General features: G+C 44.5%; 1 protein-coding gene and 1 pseudogene across 5 annotated transcripts in view; one reads left to right on the top strand and one right to left on the bottom strand.

Moving 5' to 3' along the window:
- Window positions 1-18,073, bottom strand: part of clip1b (CAP-Gly domain-containing linker protein 1) — a 63,964-nt gene that overhangs the window by 34,196 nt on the left and 11,695 nt on the right. For 2 of the 4 annotated variants that reach the window (XM_036937067.2, XM_036937066.2), the window contains exons 4-14: window positions 17,925-18,049; window positions 12,447-12,648; window positions 12,161-12,358; window positions 11,771-11,874; window positions 10,438-10,498; window positions 8,490-8,594; window positions 7,444-7,605; window positions 4,895-4,990; window positions 4,126-4,183; window positions 3,956-4,053; window positions 2,953-3,027 (exon numbers count right to left, since the gene is read on the bottom strand). In XM_036937067.2, the coding sequence (XP_036792962.2) occupies window positions 2,953-3,027; window positions 3,956-4,053; window positions 4,126-4,183; window positions 4,895-4,990; window positions 7,444-7,605; window positions 8,490-8,594; window positions 10,438-10,498; window positions 11,771-11,874; window positions 12,161-12,358; window positions 12,447-12,648; window positions 17,925-18,049 (1,284 nt within the window). The remainder of the gene's footprint in view (window positions 1-2,952; window positions 3,028-3,955; window positions 4,054-4,125; window positions 4,184-4,894; window positions 4,991-7,443; window positions 7,606-8,489; window positions 8,595-10,437; window positions 10,499-11,770; window positions 11,875-12,160; window positions 12,359-12,446; window positions 12,649-17,924; window positions 18,050-18,073) is intronic. The other 2 variants (XM_090191876.1, XM_036937068.2) reach the window with 1 other exon arrangement.
- On the top strand, window positions 12,935-13,877 carry LOC110537083 (very long chain fatty acid elongase 5 pseudogene; annotated as a pseudogene). The gene has a single exon (XR_016484910.1). The product of XR_016484910.1 is annotated as a very long chain fatty acid elongase 5 pseudogene (transcript).

Genomic DNA, 18,073 nt, shown 5'->3' with positions numbered 1-18,073 from the left:
AATTTATTTGCAAATTATGGTGGAAAATAAGTATGAAAAAGTATTTGGTCAATAACAAAAGTTTATCTCAATACTGAGCTATACACCCTTTGTTGGCAATGACAGAGGTCAAACGTTTTCTGTAAGTCTTCACAAGGTTTTCACACACTGTTGCTGGTATTTTGGCCCATTCCTTAATGCAAATCTCCTCTAGAGCAGCGATGTTTTGGGGCTGTTGCTGGGCAACATGGACTTTCAACTCCCTCCAAAGATTTTCAATGGGGTTGAGATCTGGAGACTGGCTAGGCCACTCCAGGACCTTGAAATGCTTCTTACGAAGCCACTCCTTCATTGCCCGGGCGGTGTGTTTGGGATCATTGTCACGCTGAAAGACCCAGCCACGTTTCATCTTCAATGCCCTTGCTGATGGAAGGAGGTTTTCACTCAAAATCTCACGATACATGGCCCCATTCATTCTTTCCTTTACACGGATCAGTCGTCCTGGTCCCTTGCAGAAAAACAGCCCCAAAGCATGATGTTTCCACCCCCATGCTTCACAGTAGGTATGGTGTTCTTTGGATGCAACTCAGCATTCTTTGTCCTCCAAACACAACGAGTTTAGTTTTTTACCAAAAAGTTATATTTTGGTTTCATCTGACCATATGACATTCTCCCGATCTTCTTCTGGATCATCCAAATGCTCTCTAGCAAACTTCAGACGGACCTGGACATGTACTGGCTTAAGCAGGGGGACACGTCTGGCACTGCAGGATTTGAGTCCCTGGCGGCGTAGTGTGTTACTGATGGTAGGCTTTGTTACTTTGGTCCCAGCTCTCTGCAGGTCATTCACTAGGTCCCCCCGTGTGGTTCTGGGATTTTTGCTCACCGTTCTTGTGATCATTTTGACCCCACGGGGGGAGATCTTGCGTGGAGCCCCAGATCAAGGGAGATTATCAGTGGTCTTGTATGTCTTCCATGTCCTAATAATTGCTCCCACAGTTGATTTCTTCAAACCAAGCTGCTTACCTATTGCAGATTCAGTCTTCCCAGCATGGTGCAGGTCTACAATTTTGTTTCTGGTGTCCTTTGACAGCTCTTTGGTCTTGGCCATAGTGGAGTTTGGCGTGTGACTGTTTGAGGTTGTGGACAGGTGTCTTTTATACTGATAACAAGTTAAAACAGGTGCCATTAATACAGGTAACGAGTGGAGGACAGAGGAGCCTCTTAAAGAAGAAGTTACAGGTCTGTGAGAGCTGGTCGGTCGGTCGATAGGTCGATAGATCGATAGATACTGTTTGCTGATGATCTGGTGCTTCTGTCACCAACCAAGGAGGGCCTACAGCAGTACCTAGATATTCTGCCAGACCTGGGCCCTGACAGTAAATCTCAGTAAGACCAAAATAATGGTGTTCCAAAAAAGGTCCAGTCGCCAGGACTACAAATACAAATTCTATCTAGACACCAGAGCACACAAAAAACTATACATTCCTTGGCCTAAACATCAGCGCCACAGGTAACTTCCACAAAGCTGCGAATGATCTGAGAGACAAGGCAAGAAGGGCATTCTATGCAATCAAAAGGAACATAAAATTCAACATACCAATTAGGATCTGGCTAAAAACACTTGAATCAGTTATGGAACCCATTGCCCTTTATGGTTGTGAGGTCTGGGGTCCGCTTCCCAACCAAGAATTCACAAAATGGGACAAACACCAAATTGAGACTCTGCATGCAGAATTCTGCAAACATATCCTCTGTGTACAATGTAGAACACCAAATAGAGCAGAATTTGGCCAATACCCGCTAATTATCAAAATCCAGAAAAGAGCCGTTAAATTCTACAACCACCTAAAAGGAAACGATTCCCAAACCTTTCATAACAAAGCCATCAACTACAGAGAGATGAACCTGGAGAAGAGTCCCCTAAGCAAGCTGGTCCTGGGTCTCTGTTCACAAACACAAACACACCCCACAGAGCCCCAGGACAGCAACACAATTAGACCCAACCAAATCATGAGAAAACAAAAAGATAATTACTTGACACATTGGAAAGAATTAACAAAAAAACTGAGCAAACTAGAATGCTATTTGGCCCTAAACGGAGAGTACACAGTGGCAGAATACCTGACCACTGTGACTGACCCAAACTTAAGGAAATCTTTGTACAGACTCAGCGAGCATAGCCTTGCTATTGAGAAAGGCCGCCGTAGGCAGACATGGCTCTCAAGAGAAGACACGCTATGTGCACACTGCCCACAAAATGAGGTGGAAACTGAGCTGCACTTCCTAACCTCCTGCCAAATGTATGACCATATTAGAGAAACATATTTCCCTCAGATTACACAGACACACAAAGAATTCGGAAAAAAACAGATTTTGATAAACTCCCATATCTATTGGGTGAAATACCACAGTGTGCCATCACAGCAGCAATATTTGTGACCTGTTGCCACAAGAAAAGGTCAACCAGTGAAGAACAATCACCATTGTAAATACAACCCATATTTATGCTTATTTATTTTCCCTTTGGTACTTTAATAATTTGTACATCGTTACAACACTGTATATATACATAATATGACATTTGTAATGTCTTTATTCTTTTGGAACTTCTGTGAGTGTAATGTTTACTGTTCATTTTTATTGTTTATTTCACTTTGTATATTATCTACCTCACTTGCTTTGGCAATGTTAACATATGTTTCCCATGCCAATAAAGCCCCTTGAATTGAATTGATAGATTGATGCCTAGGAGTATTTTATGCATGACTATGTGGTGACCAGACAGTCATACAACACTGTGTGTAATACTCAAGTGGATATAAAACAATAGGTCCTCAGGACACCCACAAATATGCGCACACACACAACACATATGAAGTTCACATAAGCACACATATGAACGCATTAAAGCCTACTTTACATCAGAGATATGACAAACTGACTTTTCATTGCAGCTACCCCCATCCTCACCTGAGCCTCTAGCGCTGTCTTCTCAATGATCAGCTGCTCCAGTGAGTGGGCGGTCCTCTTTGATGACTCAGCAGCCTGGGGGAGGGGACATGTTTAGTAAACATGATATCATTTATTTTGATCTATAACTAACTTTTGTTTAAAACTATCAATCTTTACTACAAACCGACCATTGGTATAAGTCCCATTAATAATACATAATGCTTACTCTAAAGGTATAAAACCAAAGAATCATTCTACTTCTACAAGATGTCTAAATCCACAAGAACAGCCTCTTAAAGGTTCATTGAAAGTTCATTGTTAAAACTTAATTTGAAATAATAATAATAATGAACTATGGTGGAACATTAACTAGTCATTTAGTTATATAAACATTACATAAAGTAGACGCCTGCCTGCATATTAAAGAGACATGGAAAAGGTTAGTCACGTGTGTGTGTGTGTGTGTGTGTGTGCCTGTGTGTGTGTGTGCGCCTGTGTGTGTGCCTGTGTGTGTGTGTGTGTGTGTGTGTGCCTGTGTGTGCATGTGTGTGTGTGTGCCTGTGTGTATGTGTTTGTGTTAGTCATGTATTTATTTTGACATTGTTAAGCTAGCCTGCAGCCATAGCTTCAGCCTCAAAGATCTAGCTTCAGCCTCAGAGATCTAGCTTCAGCCTCAGAGATCTAGCTTCAGCCTCAGAGATCTAGCTTCAGCCTCAGAGATCTAGCTTCAGCCTCAGAGATCTAGCTTCAGCCTCAGAGATCTAGCTCAGCTTCGGTGGGTCTGGATGAATATCATGTGACCTTGTGCGTCACAGCTGCTGTTTTCAAGCATACATCATGCTACAAACATTACATATACACATTTCCACCTGCACACATACAGGAACACACACAACCGAAAGAAAGACAATTGTTTTCATACAACACACACTCGCCAACACACGCACGCGTGCAGACACACGCACAGACACACACACACAGGCACGCACGCACGTAGATGCACAGACACACACACACACACCTGCGTCAGTCTATCCTGAAGCTCTTTCTCTTTGCGTTGGTTCTCTTCTCTCTGTGCCTCCCTCTCTTTTTCCATCTGCTCTCCTCTCTTCTCCAGCTCTGCAACAAAAGTCGGAGAGACTCTTCATGATGAATCTTTACCAGTGCCTCTCTTAGGGCCGCTTTGCTTACCTTGCATGGTTCGTTCCGTCCTCTTGTTCTTTTCCTCTGCTACGTCCAGTTTCTGTCTCTGAAATGGCAAACAAACAAAGAACACAACAACAAACGTCACTCTTCAGTAGGTCCTATGATTGAGTGTAGTCCGGCCGAGGGGTGCAAAGGTGAACGGCAAGGCACTGGAGTGACGAACTACCCTTGCTGTCTCTGCCTGGCCGGCACCCCTCTCTCTCCACTGGGATTCTCTGCCGCTGACCCTATTATGGGGGCTGAGTCACTGGCTGCCCGCGCTCTCCCATGTTGTCCCTAGGAGGGATGCATCAGGTCATGCCAGGATTTTTTCGCTATACTCGACTTCAGTGGGTTGAGTCCCTGACGTGATCATCCTGTCCGGTTTTGCGCCCCGTCAGGCTTGTGCGGTTGGGGAGAGCCATGTGGGCTATACTCTACATTGTCTCAGGGTAGTAAGTTAGTTGTCTGTTGATATCTCTTTGGTGGTGTGGGGGCTGTGCGTTGTAAAAAGGGCTCTATAAATATATTTGATTGATTGATTGACTAGAGAGCAATAACATTCTTTCTCCATGAGCTATACAGGGAAGGATAACAACTTTTATCATCATATACACCGTGTGTGTACATGTGTGTGTGTGTGTACACGTGCGTATGTGTACACATGCGTGTGCGTACACGTGTGTGTGTGTGTGTGTGTGTACACATGTGTGTGGGTACATATGTGTGTGTGTACACGTGTGTGTGGGTGTACACGTGTGTGTGGGCGTCTCACCAGGCTGGTTAGCTGCTGTTCCAGGGAGCTCTTGTCCTCTTCTACAGAGCATAGCTGTTTCTGCCTGCTGTCCAGATTCACATTCAGTTCACTGATCTGGAGGGGAAGACAGACAGGAGACATAGTAATGTCCAAAGGGAGGCAAACCAGAAAAAACTGATGATTGTAAATGCAAAGACCATGGGAATGACTGGGCTGGAACGAAAGCCTACACACACAGGGTGGAACAAAAGCTGTGCGCACACAGCAGGCCGGAACTGGCAGCCTGCCCATATTAAACAGACATCGGCTTTGGAACATATACCCAACAAAAATGCAACATGCAACAATTTCAATGCTTTTACTGAATTACAGTTCATATAAGGAAATCAATCAATTGAAATCAATTCATTAGGCCCTAATCTATGGATTTCACATGACTGGGCAGGGGTGCAGCCAAGGGTGGGCCTGAGAGGGCATAGGGGCGCAGCCAATCAGAATGAGTTTTTCCCCATAAAAGGGCTTTTTTACAGACAGAAACACTCCTCTGTTTCATCAGCTGTCTGGGTGGCTGGTCTCAGACGATCCCTCAGGTGAAGAAGCAGGATGTGGCGGTCCTGGGCTGTCATGGTTACACGTGGTCTGCGTTTCTTTCAGCTCATGAAACATGGGACCAACACTTTACATGTTGACCTTATATTTTTGTTCAGTATATATTTGTGTACCTCCATTTAGTATGAATGTTACCTTAAGTTACAAATGGAATAATGGTCTGGTTACTTATGACAGAAACAAAAGATTGGTCGGGGAGGATGGGTGGGAGGAAAGTGGTCCCAGAGCAAGACGTATAATACTATACAGTGCATTCGGAAGTATTCAGACCCATTTTGTTACATTACAGCCTTATTCTAAAATGTATTAAATAAAAAAAATCCTCATCAATCTACAGACAATACCCCTTTGCAAATATATGAAAAATAAAAAACTGAAATACCTTATTTATGTAAGTATCCAGACCCTGAGATATGAGACTCGAAATTGAGCTTTGGTGCATCCTGTTTCCATTGATCATGTTTCTACAACTAGACTTGAGTCCACCTGTGGTAAATTAAATTGACTGAAAATGATTTGGAAAGGCACACACCTGTCAATATAAGGTCCCACAGTTGACAGTGCAAAACCAAACCACGAGGTTGAAGGAATTGTCTGAAGAGCTCCGGGGGAGGATTGTGTCAAGGCACAGATCTGGAGAAGGGTAACAAAACATTTCTGCAGAATTGAAGGTCCCCAAGAACACAGTGGCCTCCATCATTCTTACATGGAAGAAGTTGAGAACCAACTAGACCCTTCCTACAGCTGGCTGCCCAGCCAAACTGAGCAATCGGGGGAGAATGGCCTTGGTCAGGGAGGTGACCAAGAACCCGCTAGTCACACAGAGAGCTCGAGTTGCTCTGTGGAGATGGGAGAAACTTCCAGAAGGAGAACCATCTCTGCTGCACTCCATCAATCAGGCCTTTATGGTAGAGTGGCCAGACGGAAGCCAATCCTCAATAAAAGACACATGACAGCCTGCTTAGAGGTTGCCAAAAGGAAAATAAAGACTCTCAGACCTGATGAAACCAAGATTGAACTCTTTGGCCTGAATGCCAAGTGTCCTGTCTGGAGGAAACCTGGTACCATTCCTACAGTGATGCATGGTGGTGGCAGCATCATGCTGTGGGGATGTTTTTCAGCGGCAGGGACTGGGAGACTAGTCAGGATCGAGGGAAAGATGAACAGAGCAAAGTACTGAGAGATCCTTGATGAAAACCTGCTCCAGAGCGCTCAGGACCTCAGACAAGTCTCTGAATGTCTTGAGTGGCCCAGCCAGAGCCCGGACCTGAACCCGATCAAACATCTCTGGAGAGACTTGAAAATAGCTGTGCAGCGACACTCCCCACCAACCTGACAGAGCTTGAGAGGATCTGCAGAGAAGAATGGGAGAAACTCCCCAAATACAGGTGTGCCAAGCTTGTAGCGTCATACCCAAGAAGACTCAAGGCTGTAATCGCTGCCAAAGGTCCTTCAACAAAGTACTGAGTAAAGTGTCTGAATATTGAAAATCTGATATCAGTATTTTTATGTTTATACATTTGCAAAAAATTTTTTTTTAAAGTTTTGTCATTGTGGGGTATTGTGGGTTGACTGATGAGAAAAAAAATGGATTCCTTTTCGAATAAGGCTGCAACGTAACAAAATGTGGAAAAAGTCAAGGGGTCTGAATACTTTCCGAATGCACCGTACGTTTCCAAATGCACTCCAAGATGTATGATGCATTACGTAATCAAATTTGTATGATTTGTACGACCAGACAAGATATGATACATTACATCATCTAATTCGTATGATATTGTACGACCAATACTCCGTTCATAATGTAACGTAACACAACATATCATACTAAATAGAAGGATACAAATGTATGTCCCAAATCCTACAAATTGCCCTGAGGCCAGGTTGGGATTTGAGTTGTCCATCCCTGGTAGAGGGGTAGGAGCTAAGGGGTTGTACATGACTATGAGACCCCCCACCTTCTTCTCCTGGGACTGGGCCCGTGCCTTAAGGTTGCTGAGCGCCTCTGGTGACAGCGACACAGCGCCCCCTGTCTGCTGGGAGGAGCGTAGTCTCAACTGCAGCGCCACTACTTCTCTCTCCAGCTCCATGATCCTGGACTGCTCAGACACTGTTGCCACCTGAGGAGAGAGAGAAGGGGGGGGGGGGGGGGGGGTAGAATAAGAGGGGGGAATGAGAGGGCAGAGAGTAGAGAGAGCCAGCCCTAACCCATCCAGCTTTTTTGAGATAGGGCAACAATATATTTTAAAATAAATCCAATATAATTTCTGCCCTATATGAAGAACAGTATCAATTCAGGGTAAGAATGTGCAGATAAGACTAAGGTACAAGTCGCAGCAGCATGAGAACAGCTTTTTGTTCCAGAGAGTTTGGAGCATCCAGAAGAAACATTGTGGAATGCTGTGGCAATTTGAGTATTTCCTCCTGAGAAAAGAGTCCTTTTGATTACATTTCTTCAACATTCTGTCTTTAAGAGGTCTAAAAAAGAACTAGATAGAAAACAATTTCGGTAAAATGTGCTCTGCTCACAAGCGGCTACTTTCTCCTATTTTCCCTATATAATATTGTATACAAAATGATTAACGCATTTTTCTCCCAGTTTTTTATCTATTCTACTTGACATGGATAAAAAAACTAAATGTATTAATGTTTTTCCATATATGTCTAATGTGTAATATTTATTGTGATGTTAATGTACTATATGTATTTAACTGACCGGATGTACATGCCTCTAGAGGTTTTTCAGTAGGTGTGTTTCACAGTGGTGTATGACCTGACGAAAAGCCAAATCGGATCAAAACGGTCTGATTAAATCACCATGGGAGCATACCAGAGTTGCAAACATTCCTTTTTTATTTGCCAGATGGCTGTGGACATCTATATCGAGAACTACATTGATCCGCAACATACACCCCAACCCTACTGTGTCTAGAATGTAAGATCCAGGAATATCCAGAAGTAGTACCCAATGATGTTGTATATCTTATGTCTATGATGGCATTACCCTAGTGTCCTCTAAATCCCTCTGCAGTTTGTCAGCTTTGGTCTTTTCAAACAGAAGGCTCTGCTCAAGCTCCTTAATATGGGCATGCTCCAGTTTGGTCTGCGTCTGTTAGTCAGAGAGAAGAAGAGGAGGAAGAGGAGAACACACCAACACCGGTGTCACATGCCAGCACCATGCCATACACAAGGATAGGACAGCAAACAATGATGTCATAGTAGAGACCAGGAAGTAGGAAGTGTATATGAGAGCCAAAGGTTTTATTTCAGTGGGTTCTATTTTATTTCAAATGTTATATTCCAAATATTATATTAGGACAAATCCTCAATGAGCAGACCCATATATAGAGGCATATAGAGCAGACCCATTTATAGAGGCATATAGAGCAGACCCATTTATAGAGGCATATAGAGCAGACCCATATATAGAGGCATATAGAGCAGACCCATATATAGAAGCATATAGAGCAGACCCATATATAGAGGCATATAGAGCAGACCCATATATAGAGGCATATAGAGCAGACCCATATATAGAGGCATATAGAGAATATAGTGCCATTTGAGAAACAGCCTAAATCTTTTAAAAGGACTCTTAACCCTCTAAAGTGAACCTCTATGGTACTGAGCCGCACACTAACCACCTCTGTTTGGGTCTTTGGTTTATTGAGTCCCAGATGTACAGAGTTCTGCTAACTATCCTCCATGTTGGAACCAACAGCTACATGAAGACAACAGTCTTATCATTCTAAGCATTTGTCTTGCAACTTTTCATGAATTGCCTTTGCCAAACTGTGTCTAGTGTATCTATGGATCTGCTTAGATCTATTTTCAGGACAGCTCCCTCTTGTGGATTCGGTTCTGTTCACTTTGGCTCCCAGTGCTCAAACCCTTTCTTGACAAGGTCTTACAATCAGTGACATCATCGTTCTATCCTTCTTGCTCTTCTGTAAGCGCCAAAGGGAGAGAGAGACAGATGAAGGCTTTGTGACATCATCCTCTCCATGAGCGAGGAAGAGAGGGAGCGGAGGCGAGAGGGAGAGTTGAAAGAATGTGAAAAGAGAAGAGGCGTGGCAAGGAGAGAAAAGAGAGCTCTCAGGGAGGCGATGGATAGATAAACAAAGAAAGAATAAGAAAAGAGTGGAGGAAGAACTGATAGAGGAACAAATAAAAGAAAGAAACAAAAAAATGTAATCATGAATGAGTGAATTGATGAGGCCTGGGAAATGAAAGAGATTAAGGGAATAGATGATCAGATTAATCATTTAATGAATGTGTTAATAACCAAAATCCTTGAAAATAGCATTGGTTTCTTTATTAGTCCAGCAGCAAAAGCCAAAATCAAGAGAAGAGTACTGTGAAAACCATTAAGTCATCACCATGCCAACATATGCACTGAAGTGGGTAGTAGTGAATAATGGTTAAAATATGGATATCCCCAAACTGCTGGAGCTACTGAACCAGAACTTCCAGAGGAGATGTATGAAGTGGGATAGTGAGGAGAGACTATTAAAAAGATGTTCAGCTAACCAATTGGACGAGTGAGAGAGCTTCAGGTAACCAATCAGATGAGCGAGAGAGCTTCAGCTAACCAACCGAGATGATGAGAGCCGTGGTCAACTGGTGACCTATACTGTATTAAAACCCAGCCTTGTTCTCTGAGTGTAGGGTGTGTTATAGAACAAAACATGGAGTCGTGACATAGTACAGATGAGGGTATGACGTGTAAGATAGACCAAATTAAACATGTGATAAGACAGAATGATGTGTCAGTGTTTCATGAGGGGTTGAAATGAGAAAGGTGTAACAACTGTGTAACAACATCAGCTCTATGTGGTTTTCACTATGTCAAATAACATTTTCTGGGTTCTGTTAGCTTAGCTAAAAAATGTAATCAGACTGTGTGTGTGTGTGTGTGTGTCAGAGTAGACAGTACTGAATCATTTGTTTACCTCTAGGTCACCTTTAGTGATGCAAGCCTCTTCCACAGTGAACTGCAGGTCTTCTACTTTCCTGTCAGACAGATAGAAAGAGTCATCCTATCCGCCTCTCCTCCAACATCCCAGGCTCCAGCCCCTACCATGCAAGACACACACCTCTTCTCCTCTCCTCCAACATCCCAGGCTCCAGCCCCTACCATACAAGACACAGATCTCTTCTCCTCTCCTCCAACATCCCAGGCTCCAGCCCCTACCATACAAGACACACACCTCTTCTCCTCTCCTCCAACATCCCAGGCTCCAGCCCCTACCATACAAGACACACACCTCTTCTCCTCTCTTCCAACATCCCAGGCTCCAGCCCCTACCATGCAAGACACACACCTCTTCTCCTCTCCTCCAACATCCCAGGCTCCAGCCCCTACCATACAAGACACACACCTCTTCTCCTCTCCTCCAACATCCCAGGCTCCAGCCCCTACCATGCAAGACACACACCTCTTCTCCTCTCCTCCAACATCCCAGGCTCCAGCCCCTACCATACAAGACACACACCTCTTCTCCTCTCCTCCAACATCCCAGGCTCCAGCCCCTACCATACAAGACACACACCTCTTCTCCTCTCCTCCAACATCCCAGGCTCCAGCCCCTACCATACAAGACACAGATGTCTTCTCCTCCTCCAACATCCCAGGCTCCAGCCCCTACCATACAAGACACAGATGTCTTCTCCTCCTCCAACATCCCAGGCTCCAGCCCCTACCATACAATACACAGATGTCTTCTCCTCCTCCAACATCCCAGGCTCCAGCCCCTACCATACAAGACACAGATGTCTTCTCCTCTCCTCCAACATCCCAGGCTCCAGCCCCTACCATACAAGACACAGATCTCTTCTCCTCCTCCAACATCCCAGGCTCCAGCCCCTACCATGCAAGACACACACCTCTTCTCCTCTCCTCCAACATCCCAGGCTCCAGCCCCTACCATACAAGACACACACCTCTTCTCCTCTCCTCCAACATCCCAGGCTCCAGCCCCTACCATGCAAGACACACACCTCTTCTCCTCTCCTCCAACATCCCAGACTCCAGCCCCTACCATACAAGACACACACCTCTTCTCCTCTCCTCCAACGTCCCAGGCTCCAGCCCCTACCATACAAGACACACACCTCTTCTCCTCTCCTCCAACATCCCAGGCTCCAGCCCCTACCATGCAAGACACACACCTCTTCTCCTCTCCTCCAACATCCCAGGCTCCAGCCCCTACCATTCAAGACACACACCTCTTCTCCTCTCCTCCAACATCCCAGGCTCCAGCCCCTACCATGCAAGACACACACCTCTTCTCCTCCTCCAGTTGGCTGAGCAGCTCCATCTTGTCTCTGTCTGCTGTCTCCACCAGTTTACGCAGCTGGTCCAGCTTATCTTCCATCTCCATAGCATTCTAACACACACACACACACACACACACACACACACACACACACACACACACACACACACACACACACACACACACACACACACACACACACACACACATACACACACACACACACAATTAATGCATTTTGATAGCACAGTACAGTGTCAAGACATTGAAAAGTGGACAGTGTATCGTAAGTAAGGTTTTCTATGGTCAACAACGTAACGCCTGTGTGGGAGACGAATAGTCCAGGTGTGTATTGTATTTTTCTCTCTCTGAGTGTATGTGTGTTTTCTCCCCTCACCTGCTCCTGAACCTTCCTGAGCAGAGACAGTTCCTGCTGCACCTCTCCAGCATGGCTGGTTGCTTTGGCGACCTCCCCGCGTTCCATGTCCCTCTCGGCCAATAGCTGCTCGATGTGCTGCTGCTTCTCCTTCAGCGCTTCCTGTAGCGCTGTGGTGCCAGAGATCTTACGAGCATACCGTGACGAGGTCTCTGTCAACTTGGGGGGAATAGAGAGACGGACACATTCAGAGAGCACAGGAAAGAAAAAAAACAGACTTGCTCGTGTGCGCTTGTGTTTGTCTCACCAGGCCAGCCCGGCTGGGTTTCCCACTAACAGAGGAGGTGACAGAGCTCAGGGAGCTCATGGAGGAGGCACTGGGACTCCTCTTCATGGTGGAGCGTCTCCGAGAGGAAGCCTTGGCTTTAGCCAGGGTGCTGGGGAAGCCGATACGAGTCACCTTATGGACTGGAGCAAACAGACCGTATCGCGGCAGGCACTGGAAATACCTAGAGACAACGGATAGGAAAAACAGAGGATGTCAACAACACTGATTCAGTGTAGAGGGTCCCCACTCAAAAAGGAGTGTTTCAAAGTTATTTTATGCTATTTATTCAATTCAAAGGCAACAAGAGCCAAACAAATGTTGCATATCTAAAACAATGAACACTGACTGCAATTCTCATACTGCCCCAATAGATCCACAGATGACGCAATCTGTTCTGCACACCACACTGCCCTTTCCCACCTGGACAAAAGGAACACCTACTTAAGAATGCTGTCAGCCAAGGACCCGTCAGCCAAGGCTACGCATCTTCCAGGGGTCAGAAATTGAGACTTTTAATTATAAACTAAACATGTACATAGACTTATGGATGGGTCTCAGAGATGAGCGGGTACAGGGATGGCTGCTTCTGGACAACTACCCTCCAACCTTTGCACTAACAGTCATGTACCTGCTGATCGTATGGATGGGGCCCAAGTACATGAGACACAGACAGCCGGTGTCTTGCCGGGGTCTCCTCTTGGTCTACAATCTGGGCCTCACGATCTTGTCCGTCTATATGTTCTATGAGATGGTGTCTGCTGTGTGGCACGGGGATTATAACTTATTTTGCCAAGACACACACAGTGCAGGAGAAACCGATACCAAGATCATAAATGTGCTGTGGTGGTACTACTTCTCCAAGCTCATAGAGTTTATGGATACCTTCTTCTACATCCTACGGAAGAACAACCATCAGATCACTTTTCTGCACATCTACCACCATGCTAGCATGCTCAACATCTGGTGGTTCGTCATGAACTGGGTGCCCTGTGGTCACTCCTACTTTGGTGCCTCCCTGAACAGCTTCATCCATGTCCTGATGTACTCTTACTATGGGCTCTCTGCTGTTCCGGCCTTGCGGCCCTATCTATATATGGTGGAAGAAATACATCACACAAGTACAGCTGATTCAGTTCTTTTTGACCATGTCCCAGACGATATGTGGCCATGTGATTTCCCCAGAGGGTGGCTGTATTTCCAGATATTCTATGTCGTCACACTTATTGCCCTTTTCTCAAACTTCTACATTCAAACTTACAAGAAACACCTTGTTTCATCATCAGAATGGCTCTGTTGCTTCATTGAATGGCCATGTGAATGGGGTGACACCCACGGAAACCATTACACACAGGAAAGTGAGGGGGGACTGAATCTTGAATACTGTTACAATCCTAACTGTAGGACATATCTACTGTATGTAATGATGCTAGGAGAGAAGGGATAATACATTTCTTCAGGAGGATTACTAATGAAGAAATGTATTAGAAGAGTCTAAGCTAGTTAATTCACAAAAGACAAGACATGTTTATCTGAAAGAGATGCCTAACATTTTGCACACCGAATCAAAGTTCATTAGAGTTTCTAAGCAAGCATAGCATAGGGAGTAAACTACAGCACAGTAACCCCAGAGACCCACTTCCTTTTAATGCTGCACAAGATGTTCAACTTTGTCTGTCTTCAGTGTGGTGGGGACAAAGCTTTAATCAACCTTGACCCATAAAGAAATAATAACTTACAATGCCTTGCGAAAGTATTCGGCCCACCTTGAACTTTGCGACCTTTTGCCACATTTCAGGCTTCAAACATAAAGATATAAAACTGTATTTTTTTGTGAAGGATCAACAACAAGTGGGACACAATCATGAAGTGGAACGACATTTATTGGATATTTCAAACTTTTTTAACAAATCAAAAACTGAAAAATTGGGCGTGCAAAATTATTCAGCCCCTTTACTTTCAGTGCAGCAAACTCTCTCCAGAAGTTCAGTGAGGATCTCTGAATGATCCAATGTTGACCTAAATGACTAATGATGATAAATACAATCCACCTGTGTGTAATCAAGTCTCCGTATAAATGCACCTGCACTGTGATAGTCTCAGAGGTCCGTTAAAAGCGCAGAGAGCATCATGAAGAACAAGGAACACACCAGGCAGGTCCGAGATACTGTTGTGAAGAAGTTTAAAGCCGGATTTGGATACAAAAAGATTTCCCAAGCTTTAAAAATCCCAAGGAGCACTGTGCAAGCGATAATATTGAAATGGAAGGAGTATCAGACCACTGCAAATCTACCAAGACCTGGCCGTCCCTCTAAACTTTCAGCTCATACAAGGAGAAGACTGATCAGAGATGCAGCCAAGAGGCTCATGATCACTCTGGATGAACTGCAGAGATCTACAGCTGAGGTGGGAGACTCTGTCCATAGGACAACAATCAGTCGTATATTGCACAAATCTGGCCTTTATGGAAGAGTGGCAAGAAGAAAGCCATTTCTTAAAGATATCCATAAAAAGTGTTGTTTAAAGTTTGCCACAAGCCACCTGGGAGACACACCAAACATGTGGAAGAAGGTGCTCTGGTCAGATGAAACCAAAATTGAACTTTTTGGCAACAATGCAAAACGTTATGTTTGGCGTAAAAGTAACACAGCTCATCTCCATGAACACACCATCCCCACTGTCAAACATGGTGGTGGCAGCATCATGGTTTGGGCCTGCTTTTCTTCAGCAGGGACAGGGAAGATGGTTAAAATTGATGGGAAGATGGATGGAGCCAAATACAGGACCATTCTGGAAGAAAACCTGATGGAGTCTGCAAAAGACCTGAGACTTGGATGGAGATTTGTCTTCCAACAAGACAATGATCCAAAACATAAAGCAAAATCTACAATGGAATGGTTCAAAAATTAACATATCCAGGTGTTAGAATGGCCAAGTCAAAGTCCAGACCTGAATCCAATCGAGAATCTGTGGAAAGAACTGAAAACTGCTGTTCACAAATGCTCTCCATCCAACCTCACTGTGCTCGAGCTGTTTTGCAAGGAGGAATGGGAAAAAAATTCAGTCTCTCGATGTGCAAAACTGATAGAGACATACCCCAAGCGACTTACAGCTGTAATCGCAGCAAAAGGTGGCGCTACAAAGTATTAACTTAAGGGGGCTGAATAATTTTGCACGCCCAATTTTTCCGTTTTTGATTTGTTAAAAAAGTTTGAAATATCCAATAAATGTCGTTCCACTTCATGATTGTGTCCCACTTGTTGTTGATTCTTCACAAAAAAATACAGTTTTATATCTTTATGTTTGAAGCCTGAAATGTGGCAAAAGGTCGCAAAGTTCAAGGGGGCCGAATACTTTCGCAAGGCACTGTATTTTCTATGTTTTAATTCACAACATATGCACTTGTCTACATGGTTGTCCATGAGGGAAAAATATATATTTTGGGGATTCTGTTTTTTAAAAGGTACTATATCTGTTTTTTTTCTCAATATATATTTTATTTGACCACAAGGTCATACAATCATTTATAAGTATGCAAAAGAGTTGCTTCAAAAAAATGCATTAAAATACATAAGCTGTACAATATCCACATAAATAATTAGATACTGATTTGTGTTCCAAAATGGCTTTGCATACAAGAAAGGAAAGATACAAAACAAACAAGATTGTCACTTATGGCTGAGCATTATTACCTAACATACCAGATAGTGATCTTTTTATTTTTTACACCATGTGTCCGTATCATTCCCACCCTCCCTTCCCAATGTTCCTCAAGGATTTTATTTTCTTTGTATCCTCTTAATGAGGTTCCCGTCATGAGTATATACACACTAGTACAAATCTAAACTCAGGTACATAATCAACCTGACACCGGTTTCGGTTTCAACAAAAGAAAGAAAAGTTTGCCATGTCTTATAAAATAAAGCAGCTCAGCGTTGAACAGCATAGTGCCCTCCAAGCTCACCACTAAGCTAAGGACCCTGGGACTAAACCCCTCCCTCTGCAACTGGATCCTGGACTTCCTGACGGGCCGTCCCCAGGTGGTGAGGATAGGTAACAACACATCTGCCACGCTGACCCTCAACACAGGGGCCCCTCATGGGTGTGTGCTTAGTACCTTCCTGTACTACCTGTTCACCCACGACCGCGTGGCCGCGCACAACTCCAACACCATTGTTAACTTTGCCAACGACGCGACAGTGGTAGGCCTGATCACCGACGACAGTAACACAGCCTACAGGGAGGACGTCAGAGACCTGGCAGTGTGGTGGCAGGACAACAACCTCTCCTTCAACGTCAGCAAGACAAGGGAGCTGATAGTGGACTACAGGAAACGGAGGGCTGAGCTCCCCCCCATTAACATTGACGTGGCTGTAGTGGCGCGGATCAAGAGCTTCACGTTCCTCGGTGTCCACATCAATAAGGTCCTATCATGGTCCACACACACACCAACACAGTCGTGAAGAGGGCATGAAAACGCCTCTTCCCCCTCATGGGGTTGAAAATATTTGGCATGGGTCCTCAGATCCTCCAAACGTTCTACAGCTGCACCATTGAGAACATATTGACTGGCTGCATCACCGCTTGGTATGGCAACTGCTTGGCACCCGACCGCATGGCGTTACAGAGTGTAGTGTATACGGACCAGTACATCACTGGGGCCAAGCTCCCTGCCATCCAGGACCCCTATACCAGGCGGTGTCAGAGGAAGGCCCCAAAAATGTTCAAAGATTTCAGCCCCCCAAGTCACAGACTGTTATATCTGCTACCGCACGGCAAGCGGTACCAGTGCACCAAGTCTTGCACCAAAAGGCTTCTGAACAGCTTCTACCCCAAAGCCATAAGACTGATGAACAGTGGCCACCCGGACTATTTGCATTGGCTCTATACACTCACCGGACTCTACCCACACACTCACACATTCTACACTGACACTCCAACACACACATTCACATCACACACACACACTACATACTCTCATACACAAAAAACACAGACACACATGCATATTGACGACAAACACACAGACACTCACACATAGACACACTTTCACATTCTTCACATTGGCTGCTGCTACTCTGTTTATTATCTATCCTGATTGCTTAGTCACTGTTACCCCTACTACCTACATGTACATATTACCTCAATCACCTTAACTACATCGTACCCCCAGCACATTGACTCAGTACCGGTACTCGTTCTATATAGCCTCGTTATTATTATTTATTGTGGTACTATTTTCTATTATATTTTTTGCTAATCTTCTTACTTTTTAACTCTGCATTGTTGAGAAAGGGCTTGTGAGTAAGTATTTCACTGTAAAGTGTGACAAATAAAATGTGATTTGATTAATTTGTTTTTTACTTGCATTACACCTGAATCATAAGAGGAGGACAGGTTTTTATTCAGTATCATTATTTTAAGGCTCTCTGTCTATACGTGTGTCATAATATATCTAACCTGGTTCCAGCCACAGCTCCATCATTCTTCCCAAGAGGTTCGTCCAGCTCCACTCCACACCACTCCGCCTTGGCAAACTCTGTCTCTCCCATGAACCTCACCACCCCTGCCTTAGTACCCCCCACCTTGAGAGAGAAATAGAGGTGGGA

Source organism: Oncorhynchus mykiss, chromosome 12 (assembly GCF_057628025.1).
Source record: "Oncorhynchus mykiss isolate SJ-2025 chromosome 12, ASM5762802v1, whole genome shotgun sequence".
In the NCBI taxonomy this organism is placed as follows: domain Eukaryota; kingdom Metazoa; phylum Chordata; class Actinopteri; order Salmoniformes; family Salmonidae; genus Oncorhynchus; species Oncorhynchus mykiss.
This window is presented reverse-complemented; position numbering and strand designations above follow the sequence as displayed.